This window comes from Corythoichthys intestinalis, chromosome 14 (assembly GCF_030265065.1).
Source record: "Corythoichthys intestinalis isolate RoL2023-P3 chromosome 14, ASM3026506v1, whole genome shotgun sequence".
NCBI lineage: Eukaryota > Metazoa > Chordata > Actinopteri > Syngnathiformes > Syngnathidae > Corythoichthys > Corythoichthys intestinalis.
In genome coordinates this window covers 15,842,567-15,864,731 of record NC_080408.1, presented here as the reverse complement: position 1 = coordinate 15,864,731, position 22,165 = coordinate 15,842,567, and the positions used below count along the sequence as shown (strand labels likewise).

General features: G+C 39.8%; 1 protein-coding gene across 1 annotated transcript; it reads right to left on the bottom strand.

Annotated features, from left to right (window-relative positions):
• Positions 1–1,530: 1,530 nt before the first annotated feature.
• On the bottom strand, positions 1,531–21,449 carry ndc1 (NDC1 transmembrane nucleoporin). Its single transcript, XM_057857423.1, has 18 exons — positions 21,290–21,449; positions 20,659–20,779; positions 20,474–20,575; positions 18,899–19,073; positions 18,703–18,829; positions 18,524–18,632; positions 15,439–15,490; positions 15,235–15,367; positions 13,142–13,234; positions 12,988–13,069; positions 12,745–12,909; positions 8,806–9,060; positions 8,636–8,745; positions 5,877–5,927; positions 5,737–5,800; positions 5,556–5,656; positions 1,886–2,046; positions 1,531–1,753 (listed from the first exon to the last, which is right to left on the bottom strand). The coding sequence occupies exons 1-18, from the start codon at positions 21,326–21,328 to the stop codon at positions 1,690–1,692; spliced, it is 2,004 nt and encodes a 667-aa protein (XP_057713406.1). The 5' UTR covers positions 21,329–21,449; the 3' UTR covers positions 1,531–1,689.
• Between the last annotated feature and the right edge of the window lie 716 nt (positions 21,450–22,165).

The window sequence follows — 22,165 nt, the reverse complement described above, 5'->3', positions numbered from 1 at the left end:
GTTACTGTCCCACCATGCTGCCTTCATAATGTGATTTTTAAACAATAACGAAGAAAAATGCTTGTCTATATTAAATGCTTGAGTCCACTCAAATCCACTCACGATGAGTTGTTACAGAACACTACTGCTAGTGTTTAACAACCTAAACGATGATTGACGCATTCGGCACCTTTGAAGGGAGCGCTCCCAAGCTTCTCTGCCAAGATCAAAACACCTGTCAATCATCATTAACAAGCAAACTTTAGTGCACTGCTGATCAAGAAAAGTAGCAGGAGGGAGAGTAAGGGGCTGTACGAGCATGAAGCAGAAAAAACGTTTATTTAAAAACAATCATTTCACACAATTCCAATCCTCTGAAAAATGGTAAGATCAGCCCGATTTCCGATCACGTGATCAGATCGTGACAGCCCTACTAAAAATACAACCTGTGTTTTTTAAAGAAACACTAGAGGGAAAAGGGTCTTTAAGACACTGATTACCAACTAACGCAAACTATTACAGCAGGGCCGAGAATGAAAAGTGGTACAGTATTTGCCATGTGGCAAAATATATTTTGCTTTGCCATGTGGCTTTTTTTTTTTTTTTGCCATGTGGCAAAATGGATTTTGGCATGCGGCATTTTTTTGGAGTGTGGCAAAATGGATTTTAGCATATGGCACTTTATTGCCATGTGGCAAAATGGATTTTGGCATGTGGGACAGCCACACGTTTTTCTGCCATTTAAAATGAATGCAAAATTTAGTGGATACCCGTCAATGGCATGAAAAATGCCTTAAACCTGCCCCTCCCCCCAAAAAGCCACATACCAAAAAAAAAAATAATAATAATAAAGCCACATACCAAAAATCCATTTTGCCACATACCCCTAAAAATGCCACATGCCAAAATACATTTTGCCACATGGCAAAATGAATTTTACCACATACCAAAAAAAAAAAAAAAAAAAAGCCGAACAACAAAAAAATGCCACATGCCATAATCAATTTTGCCACATACCAAAAAAATGCCACATGCAAAAGTCAATTTTGCCACACACCAAAAAAATGCCACATGGCAAAATACATTCCACCACATGGCAAAATGGAAATAGTGTAAATTGGTAAAAAACTAAGAAATGGACAAAGTTTGGACTTACTTCCACCTGAGAGCAACATTATCTACCAGTCTTTTCTTGAGGATGAATGTTTTACTTCAACCAGAAATGGGGGAAATTTAGGGTCTTGGAAATTTTTCTAATTGAAAAGGAAAACCCTGCTTGGAGGTATCTGAATTTCTGATAGGACAATGACTCACCGCGGCACTGTTTATTTTCACCACTTTTAGGACAACTTTATGCCAACGGTTAGCATACAGAGGACCAAATTGTGACATGCTTGGATGAGTTTAGTTTGAAAGAATAAACCTCAAATACATACCTTTGGGATGAATTAAACCCTTCCCACTTTAATTGCAGTTTTCAGTCAAACATATGCGTACCTGCAACTTTTGTCCATCTCTTCTGGAGTGAAATTATTTTCAATTAAACGTGAGGACGTTTTCTTCAAAACATTTTATTTAACAATCAAAACCCAAGCTAGTATGTACAGTATAATCAGCTCTCTGACATCTGAGCTGTCTATTCTCTGGTCTTTCATACAAATGAAAACATCCAGTTCCTTTGCAGCATAAGTAAGGGTCGGAAATAATAAATTATTCCTTGTAGTGCAGGAAGTGCTGCAGCCTCTTGCGGTGCTCTGCGGACATGTGAACAGCACTGAAGGGGAGCATGAACAAAGATGTTAATGCATAGATGCGTAACGATTACGCAGTGGTCAAAGGTTTGGAGACACAGACATCAGAGTGAATGGTGAAGTGTTCAAAACCGGTGACTGAGGTAGGGACTCACTTCAGGTGATCTCCAAAGGTAGTGGTGATTCGGTAGATAGCAGTCTTGAGTGCTGCCCTAAGAGCAAAGCGTAGCGTCTTGTAGGCCGGGTCAGCCATGCCGCCTGTCGTCTTGACGGGTTTGGTGGAGGCGTGAGGCAGCTTAAAGTGTCGGTCCACTGCCTGCGGACAACCAGTTTTTAACAGTTGTTGTTTTTCCCCCCTCCTTTTAACACTAACCATTAGGCAAGTTGATATTAAATAATACTTCCGGTTAGGGTAGCTATATGCAAGTCCGTCGATATGGTGGGGGGCAACCCGGGTTTGTTGTCCTGATCCTCAGGACCATAGGATCCCCTAAATGACCCTTAATTTATTTTACTTTACATTCACATTTCTATTCAAATCATTGCCTGATTAAATATTATGTTCTACTCGATATATACTGAAAAACTTGAAACGTATTAAATATTTCAAATTAGGGGTGCCAAAATTATCGCGTTAACGGGCTGTAATTAATATTTTCAATTAATCACGTTAAAATATCTGATGCAATTAATGCACATGCCCTGCTCAAACAGATTAAAATGACAGTGTCATGTACTGTAAATGGTGTTATACTTGTACAGCGCTTTTCCACCTTTCAAGGTGACACAGCACCAGGAGCAATGTGGGGTTGAGTATCTCAGTATCAGGGCAGAGAATCGAACCCACCATGAGAGCAATTTGGCTCGATTGTCAAGCTAAAACGACCGGCGCCCGAGATCTGGCAGATTGTGTGCGTGACGTCACGACAAGTGAAGAGAGTGCCACCAGCCACTAGGGGGGTAGCGCCTGTCTGCATCAATATAATTCCTTCTAGTGAGGGGAGAATTAGGGGTGTTTTGAGCTGTTTATGCTGATGCATTGTGTTCGTCCTGCACATATTCCAGGTTCCTTCATGAAGAAATACCCCTCGTTGTCAATAAAAGAGAATTCAGAATTGACAGTGAGGGGTGTTTCTTCAACAAGAAAAAGGCTCAGTGCTTTAATACTGAATGGCGGCGATGATGGCAGACAATTTTGTTTCTAGTTTCTGCGACGAATCCGACGTAGAAGGACGTAACGAATGTTCATCTAATGGTGACGAGGAGAGTTACGAAGCTTTAATCGGTGTTTTAGGTTACCAATTTGAGCCCAAACGAACGCCAATGCAGCGTAATGAAACGGTCATTGAGGGGAGCAATGACACTGATAAAACATCCGCAGCAGATCGTGTGGGAAACACCAATGATTTGTTTTGCATTTCTTTTTGTGAAGCTGATACACCGTGACTGCAAAATAAAGGAATGCATAGAATAATTATCATTTATTGCGCTATCATAGCTTTTCGCTCTGCCAACAGACACAAATATGAATGGGATCAGAGGATTTGTTCTATATATTTTACGAACGATAATTTATACATGTGTCCAGTCCTCTATCCAATGCGTGACATTTTTTTTATTATAAAAGAGTACTCACTCTGGCCATTTCGAGCTTGGCTGCTCCCCTCCTTTGCTTAGCTTTAGCCTCCTTTACCAGTCATCGTCCTCTTGATATCTTATCTGATATCTTGATATCTCCGGACATTTAGGTGGCTGCGCCTGTATGGTCGGCACCGCATCTCCTTTGAGCAGCAATCTTTTAGCAAAACCCGATTTCTCTTGTCCATAGTTCGAGATAGATCATAGACCATAGATCATTTCATGGATCGCTTTAACAGAATGTTACGAATGTTAATGCCATCTTGTTGATTTATTGTTATAATAAACAAATACAGTACTTATGTACAGTATGTTGAATGTATTTATCCGTCTTGTGTCTTATCTTTCCATTCCAACAATAATTTACAGACAAATATGGCATATTTTAGAGATGGTTTGAATTACGATTAATTAATTTTTAAGCTGTGGTTAACTCGATTAAAAAATGTAATCGTTTGACAGCCCTATTTCAAATATATATATTTTTTCCTTCTTTTGCAGAACGCCCCCCTCTGTCTTAGCAGAGAATGGTTTGACTCCGCTCTGGCGCACTCAAGGCTACATTACGTACGTGCCCTGAAACGGGAAATTAAAATCTGTCCATGCATCCATCCATTATCTTCCGTTTAGTCTGGGACTGGTCGCGGGGGCAGCAGCTTTAGCAGGGAAGCCCAGACTTCCCTCTCCCCAGCCACTTCAGCCAGCTCCTCCGGCGGGATTCCAAGGTGTTCCCAGGCCAGCTGAGCGACATAGTCTCTCCAGCGTGTCCTGGGTCGACCCCGGGGCCTCCCGCCTGTGGGACATGCCCAGAACACCTCTCCAGGGAGGCGTCCAGGAGGCATCCGAACCAGATGCCCGAGCCACCTCAACTGGCTCCTCTCAACGCGGAGGAGTAGCGGCTCGACACCAAGCCCCTCCCGGATGACCGAGCTTCTCACCCTATCTCTAAGGGAGAGCCCGGACACCCTGCGGAGGAAACTCATTTCGGCCGCTTGTATCCGGGATCTTGTTCTTTCGGTCACGACCCATAGCTCGTGACCATAGGTGAGGGTAGGAACGTAGATCGACCGGTAAATCGAGAGCTTCGCCTTTTGGCTCAGCTCCTTCTTCACCACAACGGACCGGTGCAGAGTCCGCATCACTGCAGACGCTGCACCAATCCGCCTGTCAATCTCCCGCTCCCTCCTACCCTCACTCGTGAATAAGACCCCAAGATACTTGAACTCCTTCACTTGGGGCAGGATCTCATCCCCGACCCGGAGAGGGCATGCCACCCTTTTCCGAAAAATCTAAAATCTGTCATTGTTATAAAATCTAAACATGGCAAGTCGTCATAAATCGGGAGAGATTAAGATTATAAAGGTGAATGAGAACAAATGATGAAGTTTTTAAAAGAGGGACAAGAAGCCAGAGAATTAGGGCTAGAGTTGGTTGTGGACGGTGATGTCGGTAAGTGAACAACAGCCGCTAACACTGAACGTTTATATTCGCGATCACCGTTACCAAACCCCGATTTGAGTCTGTCTCCGGCTACTTGTAGCCTATTGAGCTGCGGTATGACAAGACATGCTGCTCGCGTTGAGCCGAGGAGAGAGAAGGTGATGGGAGATCAGGGATATATGGTAGTCTGTGGGGAGCAAGTTCGCGAGGCTGAACAGACTCTGATCCGGCGGCTGGATTTATTTTGGTTTTACAACAAGTAAAATAAAATAATAAAAAAACTACCTACGCTTCACCATATCACAGGGCAGGCTTAACAACCTAGCCACGCTCCCCATTGAGTGTGAGCTTGCTCAAAAACTGGATTTCACTGATGATATAAATGACTTTGCTGTCAAAAAATCTAGGCGCCTCACTGTTTGAGGGCTTGATAACCCCAGGGATGTGGAGGGGGCAGGCACAGGTTGTTTAGTTATACTGTTTTTTGCTTAGCAGGCAGGCATAGCATTCTCAAAATAGATGTAAATTGTTTCTTTATATTGTGTCACATTATATTACGGTCTATTAAATTTAACTGTTCATCTCAAATCATTTGAACATTTACACTGTCATTGCTTGCAAAGTGTTAAAAGTACTGCATATGATGTCATGACAAGCCAGGGGCAAGGGTGGAGAGGCCCTATAATGGTCTCTTGTCACCCAGCCCCTTCAAGTCTGCTGACAGCCCTGGCTATATGTAAAGCTGACCTCTTGCAGTTGCAGCATACATTTAAGAATGCTGGCTAATGTCGTCTGCACCACTCCAAAGTGATCCTCTGAGAAGGAGGCTTGAACCAGGTAGGACAGTCCTGAAAGTGGTCACATGGTTAGCGTTTTGAAGCAACATTCACATTCAATGCGATTTTACAAAATTTTGAACATCTTTTACCCTCCAATGCCCAAATATGAGCCTGGCTGTCAGCAAAGAGTGCTTCACTGGAGGCTTCTGGGAGCTGCAAAACAAGGAGGCCATTTAGCATTCAAGTAAAATGTAGTAAGCAGTAGTATACTGTAAAGTAGTCCGCTCACCTTATTGAACAAATACGCTATCAGCACACGCTTAGACAGGAAACTTTTAACCTGGATGGGGCAAAATTAGCATTTAACACGGTCCCCCCAGAATTGACAAATCTAAATTCAAGACTTTTAAGACCTTTTTTAAAGCCATTTCAATTGAAAATTAATACTTTTCTTGCAACCATTATTTAGATCATATTGAATCATATTAAATAAAGCACTGAACACAAAATTTAACCTCAATTACTAAGTGTGTTTGACAAAAGAATGCACATATATTGAAGATACAATTAAAACACATTTAAAGTAACATTATAAAGTCTGTCAGAATTTTTTATACACACACACGCACACAATAATTATGGACAAAAAGAGGAGGAGGACAGGACTCAGACCAGCCATCTTCTGTAACAGGCTAGCCGCTAGTGCACCTGCCAAGACCCCGGTGAACATGACTAACTCTTGAGTTAAAACGGCAAAATTCACATTCATTCGAAAGGCAAACTGAAATGTTTAAGCAGATCCACTGCCTTCGCATGACCCATAAACTGCAACCTAAAGTATCTGGATGTAACCTGAGCCCCTATCACATACTCCAAAACAACGGGAATATCGCGGGACTTAACCGTGCAGCTGTTGTGTGTGAAAACAATTTCCCGTGTCGACTGACATGGGAAGCAGTGTGCGTGAAAGCAGGCGTTAAATTCCCGGGTCACAGCAGATGGCTGATGACTCAAATATCACAGTGGCGGTCGATGTAACTTACTCCATCTTCGCAGTAAGAGAAAAAGCGGTAAACAAACATCGCAATTATAAACATAGCAAGGTGGAAACAGCTAAATTAATCTGAAAACATGACCATGTCAATTATTACGTCGGTCTCGCTAACTTTTTGAAATAACTATATATTAACGATGTATGAATGATAAACTAAGGAATACTTGTTATAAAATAAATAATTTGGATAAAAAAAAGAAGGCGCTGTATGGTCATTGCAGAGCCAGAGCGTGCCTATACGCCCTTTTTAATCTTCCCCTCTGTGAGTCTGCAAAAGCGCATCTGTTTAATTATATTTAACAAACTTTTCCAGCGTTATTTCGTTGTGTAAATAAATTTAAAATGATCATAAAAATATGTTGTCTATTTAAACATTAAGAAAATGTGCGGGGTTTTTTTCTGCCAACTGAGAATTTGTTACAAAAGACAGGCTTTTATGTAGACAACGTCACAAATGTTATCACACAAAACGCGGGTCGGGCTTTAATACCTGCGGACCAGTTCGGGTCAGGCTGGATCTTTTAGGCCCGATTTTACCTAGTCGGGAATGGTCCCTCCGGGAAAAAAAAACACGATTTGACCAACATTATGTTTAACAAACTTTTCCAGCGTTATTTCATTGTGTAAATGCATTTATAATGATCATAAAAATATGTAGACTACTTAAACATTAAGAAAATGTGCGTTTTTTTTCTGCCAACACACAAAACGCGGGTCGGGCTTTAATACCTGCGGACCAGTTCAGGTCGGGCTGGATTTTTTACGCCCGATTTTACCTCGTCGGGAATGGTCCCTTCGGGAAAAAAAACACGATTTGACCAACATTATGTTTAACAAACTTTTCCAGCGTTATTTCATTGTGTAAATGCATTTATAATGATCATAAAAATATGTGGACTACCTAAACATTAAGAAAATGTGCGTTTTTTTTCTGCCAACTGAAAATTCGTTACAAAAGACAGTTACGACATCGGGAACGCTCCCTCTGGAACAAAACGCAATATGACCAACATTGTGACAGCTGATGCCGACCAAAAATGACGTAATATCCGAAACAGATCACCAATGGACTCATTTGAAGTATATGAATGGTGGTCTGTTTTGGTGTTCAGAATCCACAATATTTCTGCCTGCAGGGTTTTCGTTCCACCGACAAACAGACGCATTCCCGATGCAGAGGTGGGTGGATTCTCCGTTTTGCCGGTTGTGGTGGTTTGGCACGCACGAGTTGCATTTCGATTTGTAGTGCAGTGCATCGTAAAAATTCTATGCGTCATCTTGGTTATGGATAAAAAAAACAAACAAACAAAAAAAAAAAAACTTCGTCACGGATATAATTTAGGGTGCACTGAGATGTTCTTGAAAATTAAGACCACGGTGAAAAAATTCCAGACTTACAACAGCTAATTTAATACTTTCAATACCTTTAATAATGGAAAACTAAATTCAATGCTTTTTTAATACTTTGAATAACCCGCTGGTACCATGTTTAAATAAACATGTCATGGCTCCTCATGCATTTAAAAATCCGCCACATTTTCTCCATAAATTAAATGTTACACCCAGATTACTGCATTTTCTCAAATGCTGGCATTCACCGAAATAGACACTGTGCCTCAATAAACACCTAAATGATTCCGTCACTTCAACAAAAAAAAGGCCTTAGCTTGAAAATGAATGAGAATTAGGCAAGTAGTAGACCGTTTTTTTAGAATGCTCTTAACAAATGGTTCAGACACATATTCCGACAAAAAACGGCTAAATGGACCTATAAACTAAATTACGAATGAATTAAACAACATTCTCTCAAACAAAAACTTGATTTATGTTGGTCTTAACAGGGAGCAGGTGGATTCAGCCATGTGAAATGAGGCAGACCAGAGGGCAGTGTATCCACCCTAATGCACTAGACAAGACGTACTAGAGTAGATGTGCACTCATCTGAACTGATGTGGCTTATCCCATAGAATGCGAGAAAGAATGTAAAAATATACCTGTTCTTTTCTGTTATGGAGAAACTTTGCTGACAGACTGGGTTGGGAGGGTTCTTTAGGACTGGGAAGTGTTGCAGGGGACCGCAGTGGGCTGCCATTAGACTGGGATTCTGGATTGAGACAGCAGTGGAATGATTGCAATTTTGCCGCTGACACGTATATCCCCTTACCTGTGGAGGTGGACCACAGCTTGGGTGCCCTCCTCATGACGTGAGGGCTCTGCACGGAGCCGTGCCACGGAGAGCCCTGGTCCACGGCTGCGGTGAGGTGCCGCATCCTGGGCGAGGCGAAAGGGCTGTCCAGGTAGGGTGGAGAAAAAGGTGCCGTCAGGGGGCTCTGCGCGCTGCTGGCAAAAATGGACCTTGGCGTCTTCTTTGAGAAGATAGTGGCCTTTGGACTCATTATATCCTCTGAGCCAGAAGTCACTTTTAGAGTTTAAAAAGATGAAAAGAATATATTTTTTAGATAGTTTCAAATGGAAGACTATGCTCAAGAGGGCTTGTGTTTTCGAGTGGTCCAGGAACAATTGGGGTCTACAATATGAGCGTATCTAACAGGAACCGTGTACTTCAGTACCGGTAGCAGGAGCAAAAGTTCCATGGAAGTAGAAGAACCCAAAAAAAAAAAAAAATCCCTTGAAGTGCATATTCCAAGAAGTAAATAGACTCAAATCTACAAATACTAGATAGTAATATAACGAACTTTTCCTACAAGAAAGGGTTAAAATCACCCAATAGTAAGGGTGTAACAGTACACAAAAATCTTGGTTCGGTACGTACCTCGGTTTTGAGGTCACGGTTCATTTTCGGTACAGTAAGATAACAAAATGCAAAATATAAATGTGCTAGTTGTTTATTACACACCTTTGTGCTTTCAGCAATAGGAACATTAGCCTATACAAAGCTAGAATTCTGCTCAAAAAGTAGTGGGTATTTAAAGATAATCCAACAACAATTTGTCTTTCAGACCCCGCGTATTGGTCAGCTTTCTTTCTGAAAGAAATAGAAGAAGTCCTGTGCTAAAGAGAAAAGCAATCCCAGTGACAAAGATTTTAACATGTATTTTACAAATGAAATGCCTCAATGAATCTTTTTTTCTTATGAACGGTTTTTAAAAGCTTTATTGGTGGATTTTCTCAAGTTAAAGCGCCACACAGAAATTAATAAATTTAATTGTGTAAGCAGGATCTGTGTATTATTATTTAATTACAGGTGTTTTAGCTCATTTCAATTTATTTTATTTAAATGGGCTATTATTTATTTTGTATTACTATGTGTTTATATTTTACAAATGTGATGTATTCATTTACTGTATATTGTATATTTTATGTTGCATAACTTTAGTTCCTATGTGAATATTAGTTCCTACTCGTTTTATTGTGGTAGGAGGGTTTTGTATTGAACACGGGGCCGTGTTGGTTATTATAGCAGAGAAGACGGCAGTAAATCAACAAAGACAAGTCAACTGTGCCCCGATCTACCACTCAAGAGATCTGATGGACTCAAAAAGTGGGTTACGATCAGTGTTGTTAATCTTACTGAAAAAAAGTAATTAATTATAGTTACAAATTACTTCTCCCAAAAAGTAATTGTGTTACTAACCCAATTACCTGAATGTAAGAGTAATTAGTTACTTGGCAAAGTAATTGGTGATAATTACTTTTTTTTTTTCCTCAAAAAAAAAAAAAAAAAAAAAAAAAAAAAAAAAAAAAAAAAAATAAAAAAAACATTGGCCACACTATGTGAAGTTTTTTATGAAGGTTTTTGGTACAATTGGCCCGAGCCCAATTCTTTACCCTAATTTACCCTTTACCCTGAATCAACTGTTAAAAGTTGTTAAAATTGCTCCCATTATTGCATGAGTCCCCTTCTCTCTACTTTCGACATATGAAAGTTTTAAAACTGTTTCATCATTTAAAGATAGATTCAAGTCAACATTTTGCCGATTTAGAAGTATTTTAGATAAAAAGTTACTTAGGTTCGCTAGGAAGGTTCTCTACAACAGAGCCGTCCTAAAAAGTCTACTGCTTTGAGATGGCGGCTGTCTACTAACTCATTTAGTGCCATGTCTGTCATTTTGCATCTAGTTATATCTATGTACAGTATATGTGATATCTACCATGTCTACCATATCTACCATAACATGCGGGCGTAGTTTGTAGGCTATCGGCTACAACATGTATTATTGGAGCTACCTAGCATCGCGTTTGCTCGGCGTCACAACTTTCTTGCCTCCTCCCTACTCCTGCTCTGTCGTCTCCGTGAGTCCGTCTCCCTCAGAATTTTCGACCAATATAGTAACGCATAGTAACGCATGCCTTTCCGTCCTCAGTAACGGTAACGGCGTTGCCAAGATGAGAAAAGTAATTAATTAGATTACCCACTACTGAAAAAAATAACGCCGTTAGTAACGCCGTTATATTGTAACGCCGTTATTAACAACACTGGTTACAATTGCATATTAGTTTGAAAATCGACCGGATCCACCGTATTTTTACACGAGTGACTTCCGGTCTGCCCGATCCTAGCTACCGGTAATAGTATTGACGCAGGAGGGTCGCGTCTCGCGTCAAATAATAAACTCTGCCGTTCTTTTCACGTGCGTCGTGTTGAGCCGCTTCTGGGACGCGTCTAACACGTGGCCGCACACGACTGGTGTGCACTGGCTGATCGACTTTAACGCCCGCGTTTCACTGCGTTCTCGCGGCGGCCACGTTGTCGCGCCGTTGACGTTTCTGGGTTATACTGTCTTACCGTGTTGGTCGTCATTATAGTAGAGAAGACGGAGTAAATATAATCTACACAAAGAAACTGTAACCCGATCGACTCACAGCCTTGAAACGTAAGGGTTACATTACGTAAGAAACTCGTTCGGTACGCATCTGTTCCGAACCGAGCACCATGTATCGAAACGGTTCAATACAAATACGTGTACCGTAACACCCTTACCCAATAGCGTACCACACGAATGCTATTTTTAAGCCCGTGACGTCGCCATCGCAACCCGGAAGTGGGTCAACACAGACACGCCCTTGCATACAATCCATGTTATTACTGCTTGTTTTCTGCCGCCAATCTTTCAAAAAAGAACATGCCGAGTAAACACTGCTGCTATGGAACTTGTAGAAACGCCTCTAGACATTACGATATATGAAGGATGTTTTCTTCATACGTTTCCCGAAGCCCAAAACTCGGAGGAAAAAAATGTGAAGAATGGATCAACTTGTGCGGACGTCCAAAAGACCAGTTTAATGCCAGCAAGGTGAAGCCATTCACCTTCATATGCAGTAAACATTTTGTTGGGGGCCATGGTCCTACATAGGATGAAGAGGTAAGCCATTTTGATATTTGTAGTTATTTTTTTAGCGTGGCATTTTGCCGCGCTGCTTCTGTCTGCCAATGAATGACCTGAAAAAAATTAAAATGGTATCTGACTGCCACTGTTGTTACCTTTTCTGTTGTAAAAAAACAACAACTTTAATAAGGGTTAAGTGTAAATAAATTATAGAATTAAGTTTTGTTATTAATGAAAAAATTGAAAGTGTTCGTTGGCTGTCACTGAGTAGCATTTGCGATTGCTACACATAAATAGCAATGTAAATTAGCCTAAGAACGGTCCTAAGACAACCAAAGGGTATAAATTAAGAAAGACAAGGCATATGGTGGTAAAGGATAGATTGTCGAAACAGGAGAATGTCATTGTCAGTGGCGTAAGGCAATGCACACAAGAAAAAGGTATCGATTTAAAAGCTACCACGATCGGGTCGGCTCTTTTTACCCCCCTGTTTCAGCCCTCGACACGCAAGCCATCTCTTTAACTGAACATTTGTATGTTGTTCCACATCTTTACCAGTGAATTTGGCACCAGGGACATCATTTTCGGACAGAATTGGTAGGTTTAGCTCAGTAAACATCTCATTCGTACACTATTTACATGCATTTAGCATTCTGGACAAACGCGAACTTGACCGGCCTAGCAACAATTGCTAACGTCATAAATACTAATGAGCAAAAGTAACGTGTTGCGTGCGGTACGCCATTGTCATGAATCTCATAATAAACATTTCGGACTACATGCATTGCTTCTTCAGCGGGTTTGCAATGACGTACCTGAGGACGAACTGGACGAGGACTTCTGTTCGCTTCCTGACGAAAACGTCTTAGGTCTGCCGTTTGTGGCCACACTGTCGTGGTACGCCACCAGTCTCTGGGTCAGATCAGCCAGAAGTGACTGGCACTCTTTACTGATGGCGTTCCAATTGTGTGGGTGGCCACCTGAGGGGGAGAGGTAAAGATATGGTCATTTCCACAATGGTATTAGATGAGAAACAGGGAAATAATAAATCAACAAACCTGGCTGACTCAGGCTGAAGACCTCGCCGCGTCGCAATGGTGAGTGCTGAGAAAGCAGAGCCAAGTCTTGTAGAGCGAGGAACTGTTTGGTGGACAAAAAAAGTTAAAATTCCTAATACGTCAACGGGCCTAAGGAGGAAAGCTGATTGGCTACCTTTAAAATTGTTGGCTGGGGGTCAGAAAGAACTCTTGGAAGACACTGGTGCACGTCCTTGGTAAAAGATGACTGTACTGGGAAACTGTAACCCTTCACACACAGATGAAATTAGGGTGATTTATGTCATTTCAGGTCAATCATCAGAGTGTTAATAGCACAACATATGACAACACTGTCCAATATAGACTACCCCAGTTTCAAAAGAATGAAATATTTTTTTCAAATTCAGAAGAACAAGTACATCCCTGGAACTAAAAGTAACAAACTTTTTTAAACTACGCGTACATAGAACTTTTAAACTTTCTGGAATTACACATACCAACAACAAAGTCTCTGGAAGTGCAAGGTACAGTGCTGGCCAAAATTATTGGCACTCCTGCAATTCTGTCAGATAATGTTCGATTCCTCCCAGAAAATAATTGTATTTACAAATGCTTTGGTAGTAACATCTTCATTGATTTGCTTGCAATGAAAAAACACAAAAGAGAATGGGGAAAAAAAATCATTATCATTTCACACAAAACTCCAAAAATGGGGCCGACAAAAGTATTCGCACCCTTTGAAAAATCATGTGATGCTTCTCTAATTTGTGTAATTAACAGCACCTGTTACTTACCTGTACCACAGGTGGTGGCAGTAACTAACGCAACCTCTGCCCAATGTCCTTGTGTGTACCACATTGAGCAGGGAGAGAGGAAAGAAGACCAAAGAACTTTCTGAGGACTTGAGAAGCAAAATTGTGAATAAGCATGGGCAACCTCAGGGCTAAAAGTCCATCTCCAAAGACCTGAATGCTGCTGTGCCTATAATGCGCAGTGTCATCAATAAGTGTAAGGACCATTGCACTGTGGCTAACCTCCCTAGTAGTGGACGGAAAAGAAAAATTGATGAGAGATTTCAACAAAAGATTGTGTTGATGGTGGATAAAGAACCTCAACTAACATCCAAACAAGTTCAAGCTGTCCTGCAGTCCGAGGGTACAACTGTGTCAACCCGTACTATCTGTCGGTGTCTGAATGAAAAAGAAAGTATGGTAGGATACCCAGGCAGACACCACTTCTGACCCAGAGACATAAAAGCCAGGCTGGAGTTTGCCAAAACTTACCTGAGAAAGCCAAAAACGTTTTGGAAGACAAAAGTACAGCTTTTAGGGAAAAGGCATCAACAAAGAGTTTACAGGAAAAAAAATGAGGCCGTCAAAGAAAAGAACACGGTCCCCACAGTCAAACATGGCGGAGGTTCCCTGATGTTTTGGGGTTGCTTTGCTACCTCTGGCACTGGACTGCTTGTCCGTGTGCATGGCATTATGATGTCTGAAGACTACCAACTAATTTTGCTGCATGGGTCTTCCAGCAGGACAATGACCCAAAACATAATTCAAAAAGCACACGAAAATGGTTTGAGAGAAAGCAATGGAGACTTCTAAAGTGGCCAGCAATGAGTCCAGACCAGAATCCCATAGAACACCTGTGGAGAGATCTGAAAATGGCAGTTTGGAGAAGGCACCCTTAAAATCTCTGAGACCTGGTGCAGCTGGCCAAAGATGAATGGTCTAAAATTCCAGCAGAGCATTGCAAGAATCTCACTGATGGATACCGGAAGCAGTTGTTGGCAGTTGTTTTGTCTAAAGGTTGTGCTACCAAGTATGAGGCTGAGGGTGCCAATACTCTTGTCCGGCCCATTTTTAAAGTTTTGTGTAAAATGATAATGATTTTTTCCCCCCATTCTCTTTTGTGTCTTTTCATTGCAAGCAAATCAATGAAGATATAAGTACCAAAGCATTTGTAATTGCGATCATTTTCTGGGAGAAATTGAGCATTATCTGACAGAATTGCATGGGTGCCAATTCTTTTGGCCAGCACTGAAAAAGTCTCAAAAGACATAGAACAAAAATGAAAGGTTCCTAAACTGCACCACCAGGAACAAAAATTCCACAGAAGTACACACACACACACTAACCAAAAGCTCTGTGGCAGTGGGACATTGCCATGACTGTGAAATGCCACGTTTGCACAGTTGAAATCGCACCCTGCATACAATGTATGATGCGAATAATGCAGTGGCGAATATATGCACACAAATGTACACACCTCTGTGATAAATATCCTGAAGAGGAGCAGGGCAATGTACCAGGTGAAAAGCAGAAAGGTGGCGCTGATCCACAGGTGGTAGATCAGGGATAAGTCAAGCAGACCGCGAATGGTATCAAGACGGCTGGCGGAACTGGATGAGCAACGTAAATACTAAATATTAATAAGCACAGATCAAAGCTGACGTTCATAAAACGGACTGACCTGTTTAAATTAAGGTTAAACATCTTACAGATCCACTCTCTCGGGATGTATCCTGTTAAAAAAATAAAACTGGATTAGACAAAATGTTTAGTTTTCGTTCCACAATGCAACCGCACCGTAGCGGTACAGTCGGGAGAACAAGTATTTGATACACTGCCAATGGGTTTTCCCATTGACTGTGTATCAAATACTTGTTCTCCCCACTGTATGTACCAGGCATGAAAATGGGTCAGGGGTTAAAAAGGTGAGAAGGGTGTGGAGGAAATATGTTCCAGTACACTGTATTGTACACCCCAACAATTTTAACCAGCTTTAGATAATAATTGGCTGCGACTGTGACATACTTTAATTGGGAGGGGGCAACAGTGAATAGAAATCAAAACTGTCATCAACACTTTCTGGCTGTGACTCAGTCAGTCTGCCTCTTTTCTTCCTTCAACGTCTGCATCAAAACTTCCTTCCTCAACTTGTTCATCTGAGAACAAACCACATCAGATGGTCACTGAGCCACCAACAGCACAGTTTTCTTAAAACTATTATTTCATTATTATCCATACTTAACAACTCTAGCACCTAATGATTAATAAAGCAATGACATAAAAATCTTATAGAAAAATAACATTGTAATTGTGTTTATAATTGGATTTAATACCCGACTATCCTTGCAAACTTTTTCTTACCAGGTCTGCTATTCACCCAGCTGATGAGGTATCCACTGCCTTTAGCAGCCTCATCTAACTCCTTTTTTTATCCCTTAATCTCCCTTCCCTACGACGCATGTCTATGTAATGAAATATAAATATTTAAAAAAACAAACAGACTCCCCGGTGGCTTTTAGTTTTAAAGCTTTCTTAATTTCTTTCTCACTCAATAACGATGGAGTTAGATTTGTGTTTTTATTATTCAATCAAAAAACAAAGTTACTTCTATCAAAAACAAAGTTGCTTCAATCAAAATACAGTATATACTTTTAATCCCAAAAAGTAGCTTCAATAAAAAAAAAATGTTTTTGATTGCAATAATAAATTTGAGACAAAAAAAGCATTTGAAAACTATTTTTCTTGATTGAAACAAATTTTTCCATTTAAGTAATGTTTTGCGTTTGGGCCACATTTTGGCTAGGACATTTGTGTCTTTATTATTCAATCAAATAAGTTGCTTCAAACAAAAAAATATATATAAAAAGAAAAACTTTGCACATGTGCCAATCACCGTTTACCAAAGCCTGAGAGGGTTTGAGTAGACTCACTATGAAGCTTTTAATACAGCCAAGCATTTTCTAACTACTTTATTCTTGTTTAAAAATAATTCGGTGGGGCAGTAACATGTTTAAAACTTATCATAATTCTTACATTTTGAAGTGCTTGAAAACCATTTATAAATGATACTTTGGTGAAAAAAGTGAAAAAACATGTCTTATATATATGTATCTTTTTTCCAATGTAAAATCTGAATAAATGCATTGAACACGCACAAAAAAAAAAAAGGGGGGGGGCGGGGGGGTTGGGGCGCTACTTCGCGGTTTTCACTTATTGCGGCGGGTTCTGGTCCCCACTAACCGCGAAAAACGAGGGATCCCTGTATTTCTGAAAAGCTTTAAGAAGCAGGACTCATTCCCACCACTCGTCGGGCCGCTGTTGTGCCGACACCGGCCGTCAGCTCAAATCCAAGCCGAAAATAACGCGTCTCCGGCGGACGACGGGAGCGATGTGAGGCGCCCCCTCCATCCGAGAGAATGCCGCTTAATTTGACTCAACAGTGTGTTTCTTCGTTTATATTACCGCTAAATACACAAGCTTGACGCCAATTTAACGGGAGCTATTTTTTTTCATGGGAGATTTGGCTAGCTCTGGCAGTGTTCAACGCAAGCTGCAACGAATGGCAGTAACTTTTTTATATCGCAAAACGTGAAAACGATTGAAACCATTACTCACCAAATTCAATCTGCTGGCAAATACAGGCAAGTGTGTATGCTGCGCTCTGGTCTGCCCGGTGTGGATAAGGCCTGCTTTTTTGTTTTCGCAGCTTTGCAATTCAACCAAAGGCTCGCCGAGGCGCGCGTTTGGAATAATGGAACGCAGCTTGGGCCGATGATTGGTTCTCGTCAGCGAAGCATCTAGAAGGATTTGCTGACTGTGTTCTTAAGTGCTCAGTTTACGTACTAAGTTAATCACATGATGATAATAATTAAATAAAACCTCCCGACGACCCCCCCCCCCCCCCAAAAAGAATTTCTCCTAGGATCTACGCAATTCACGTAGGTCGCCCTTTTTGACTTCAAAACGGCGAATTTCGCCGAAAGGTGAGAGATTTTCATGCCTGATGTATACATTTTTAATGCCGGGCTTAATGAAGCATACATTGAAGATCTAATTGGAGCATGTTGAAGTTTAAATGACAAAATTATCAACAATACGTCATGAAGATGATTAGGGCTTTTTTTTTTTTTTTTTTTTTTTTTTTGTTATTAAAAACATGGGCAGCACATCATCGTAGTACTGTTGAGGCATATTTTATCCAAAAACGTATATGTCATATGAAAATTTGAAAATTAAAAGCCGAAATATTAAACACACTGTAATATATGCCAATATTAATATTTTTATTTTTTTTAAAAAATCTCACTTAAATTCTAGACTATGGCTGTGGAATAAGTTTTAAAGAAATCAAAAACATGTTTGATTAAATATACAATAAATTGAAACGGGTAAAATATTTTATTGGACTGAAACCACCCAAATTACCATAATATATATTTAATCTTTAACCTTAGCACAGGGGCGCCCATTACGTCGACCGCAATGCTCGTGTGGGTAGCTTGCGGCATATGCATTGCTCACACAAAATAATTAACTAAATATATTTGATTAAAAAAAAAAAAAATTAACCCCCGCCTCCGCTATTAAGGTAGATCGCGGGAAGTTGTCTCCTTGAAAAGTAGATCTTGGACAAAAAACAGTGAGCACCCCTGCCTTAGCATTAACAATTACAAAACTATATTTTTTATTTTCCATTTAGGTAGATTTGGTGTTCAGAGAATTTGTCTGTTGTAAATTCACACAATGAGCACAGAGAGGTAACATACCCAAAAAGAAATAGACAAGGAGGTACTTCCTGACAGAATAAAGTGCTTGGACAGCACTGCACTTCATCACCAGTGCCAAGGATCCCTTAAAGCGAAGGTACTTGTGTTGCTGAGGAGAAAATACAGGATTCAATTATTGGATACAAAATCTTTAAATACGTGTTAAATGCAATACGAACCTGCACCATGTGAAATGGCACATAATTCATGTTTTGAACAACGCCAAACAGGGTGTGGGAGAATCCCACGAAAGCACCCGCCAGCAGAAGTATGAGGTGATACTCATTCAGACACACCTGAGGGGAACTGTGGAAAAGTTATGAGTGTTGCGTTAGCCACTTGCAGTGCTCACAAGTGTCGGTACAGGGGACTTACTTGTCGCTTGAGCTGCACGGGTAGCCGAGCATCTCGTAGCGTCCTCCAATGGTGACTGCTGTGCACCACCCCACAATAATACCCATGACACAGTGGAGTAGAGAGTTGGCCACGTGGCGTGGGTGCAACAGCTGTCCCAACAGGGCAATTTTGGAACAGGCGACCGTGGGGATGACTGAGAGTAAGTGGAACAAATCAACAATCAAAGGGGAGAGCCATTTTTTTTTGTTTGGTCAAACACTACGAAGGACGAGTGATGGAAAACAAGTGGAAATGTGTGATGATATTTATACTAGGGCTGTCAAAAGATTAAAATCTTTAATCGAGTTAAACACAGCTTAAAAACAACAAAAATCTTTGTTGTGTATTCAAGTGAATTTAGGTTAAAAAGGTACAAATATATTCAATTAAGGCCAAATTACAGTCCCTGACAAAACTCTTGTCGCTTATCCATTTTGTAGAAACAGTTGCTAATAACCTGACTTTTAATTATTCAATTGGTTTCAGAAATGGCTCATATGAAAGCTAAGACCCTCCCAAATGATGTACAAAAATATATTTGTTTCAGTGAAAAAAAGATTTATCATGTAATGAAGAAAATAAAGGTCAAATTTTGGCAAGACAAAAGTTTTGTCGCCTACAGAAAATAGTTTGAAAATTGAACAAAAAATGTACTTCAAATACAAAAACATATTACCAGGGCTGTCAAATGATTAAAAATTTTAATCGAGTTAATCACAGCTTAAAAATTAATTAATCGTAATTAATCGCAATTCAAACCATCTATAAAATATGTCATATTTTTCTGTAAATTTTTGTTGGAATGGAAAGATAAGACACAAGACGGATATATACATTCAACATACTGTACATTAGTACTGTATTTGTTTATTATAACAATAAATCAGCAAGATGGCATTAACATTGACATTCTGCTAAAGCGATCCATGGATAGAAAGACTTAGTTCTTTAAAGATAAATGTTAGTACAAGTTATAGAAATTTTATATTAAAACCCCTCTTAATGTTATCGTTTTAATAAAATTTGTAAAATTTTCAATCAAAAAATAAACTAGTAGCTCGCCATTGTTGATGTCAATAATTACACAATGCTCATTGTGCTGAAACCCATAAAATCAGTTGCACCCAAGCGCCAGCAGAGGGTGACAAAACACAAAAAATCACAAGTAACAAGTAGACATGACACTGCTGTCATTTTAATCTGTTTGAGCGGGGCATGCGCGTTAATTGTGTCAAATATTTTAACATGATCACTTTAAAAAATTAATTACCGCCCGTTAACGCAATAATTTTGACAGCCTTAATGTATACAGTAGCAAATTATATCCGAGGACAGTACTTTGTTTTTTTGTTTTTAAATCCTGTGAATGGTTTTTCGAAATCTGACTTAAATCCTGTTAACTTTTAGTTGAAACCGAAAAACAAAGGTATGTCAGCCAAAAGCCAACATAACTCACATGTTTTTAAAAGCAAAAATGCCCACCAAACCCCTATTACAACATGGCTGATAAAGAGAAGTATTTCATTCATACCTACAAATTTGAAGCCCACTTACCCGTATAATGTTCAAAGATCAGGAAACCAACCATTGCGGTGATGGCACAAAGCAGGACACATGAGAAAATGCCGCTGGCACTTGTCATGAAGGACAAACATTCTGTAAAGGGAATAACTTTGGATTTCATGGCAGCTATCCATGACACTTGGAATTTAAAAAATGTATACAAAAGACAGACTGACCTGAAAGCGATTGGACTGGATGGAGAAGACTAAATCTGCCCAGGATGACAAAAACTGCTGTGGTGGGCGGCAACAACAACACTGCCCAGGCTATGCTGGCTGCAGCCCTCCAGCAAATCACCTATGTGAAAAAATAAGTTTGTTAACATACTGTATATAATTAAAAAAAAAAAAAAAAAAAAAAACATCTTCATTGAACTTACATTTATTGTGATAATTTCAAGAAAATCATCTTATGTGAGCTCTATTTTGATTTACTGTACTGTAATATCAAACAAGAATTAGGGTTCTAAATTATTGTCAAATGTAGAGCGCCTCTATATAGATTCTCAAGGTTCGACACCAGACCTGTGTAGATATTCCTGTGACAACTTATTTTCGATTATATCAGTGAACTTAACAACTTGGACATCGAATGTCATTTAAATGAAGCCCGCGAAAGGCTGTCCTACTGTATGTCAGTATTGACAAACAGCGGTAAAACTGTACATATAAATAACTCACAGCTTCAACGTGCTAGCTAGCGTATACAAGACCAACCGCATAAGCAGTCCACTGGCTAACGTGCTAGCTAACGCTGTTAGTATTACAGCATTATAAAAGCGGGCTCTGAAGAACCAAAGCGACTCACCTTTCTTATGAACCAACAAGTTTGATCCGCAGAAAACATAGTGGGGAGTACTTATTTTTCTTTTTTTTCTTTCTTTCAAAACTTCCAAGTTTACATCATGCCGCGCCACTTTTGTTCAAAGGACCTCTGGAAGGACCCACTCTCAATCAGGATGTTCGTATATTTGCCTGTGTATAAATGGGGTTAAAAACAAACGTTTTCTTTCTGGCTTACATAAGGACTAAATAGGGCTGTCAAACGATTAAATTTTTTAATCGAGTTGATTACAGCTTAAAAATTAATTAATCGTAATTATTCGCAATTCAAACCATCTATAAAATATGACATATTTTTCTGTAAATTATTGTTGGAATGGAAAGATAAGACACAAGACCGATATATACATTCAACATACGGTACATAAGTACTGTATTTGTTTATTATAACAATAGATCAACAAGATGGCATTAACATTATTAACATTCTCTTAAAGTGATCCATGGATAGAAAGACTTGTAGTTCTTAAAAGATAAATGTTAGTACAAGTTATAGAATTTTTATATTAAAACCCCTCCAAATGTTTTCGTTTTATTAAAATTTGTAAAATTTTCAATCAAAAAATAAACTAGTAGCTTGCCATTGTTGATGTCAATATTTACACCATGCTCACTCATGGCACTAACCCATAAAATCAGTTGGACCCAAGCGCCAGCAGAGGGCGCCAAACACCAAAAAACAAGTAACAAGCGGGCATTACACTGTACTGTTATTTTAATCTGTTTGAGCGGGGCATGTGCGTTAATTGCGTCAAATATTTTAACATGATTACCGTAATTTTCGGACTATAAGCCGCTACTTTTTTCCTTCATTTTGAATCCTGCGGCTTATAGTCCAGTG

What these genes read in the sequence shown, in the direction of transcription:
- ndc1 (XM_057857423.1), bottom strand. Translation starts at nt 21,328, where the DNA reads ATGTTTTCTGCGGATCAAACTTGTTGGTTCATAAGAAAG. An exon ending in CCTTGTCTATTTCTTTTTGG is followed by an intron (nt 15,491 to 18,523) that starts GTATGTTACCTC and finishes TTTTTTTAACAG; the next exon opens with GATACATCCCGAGAGAGTGG. An exon ending in TTTAACCTTAATTTAAACAG is followed by an intron (nt 15,368 to 15,438) that starts GTCAGTCCGTTT and finishes TTGCTCATCCAG; the next exon opens with TTCCGCCAGCCGTCTTGATA.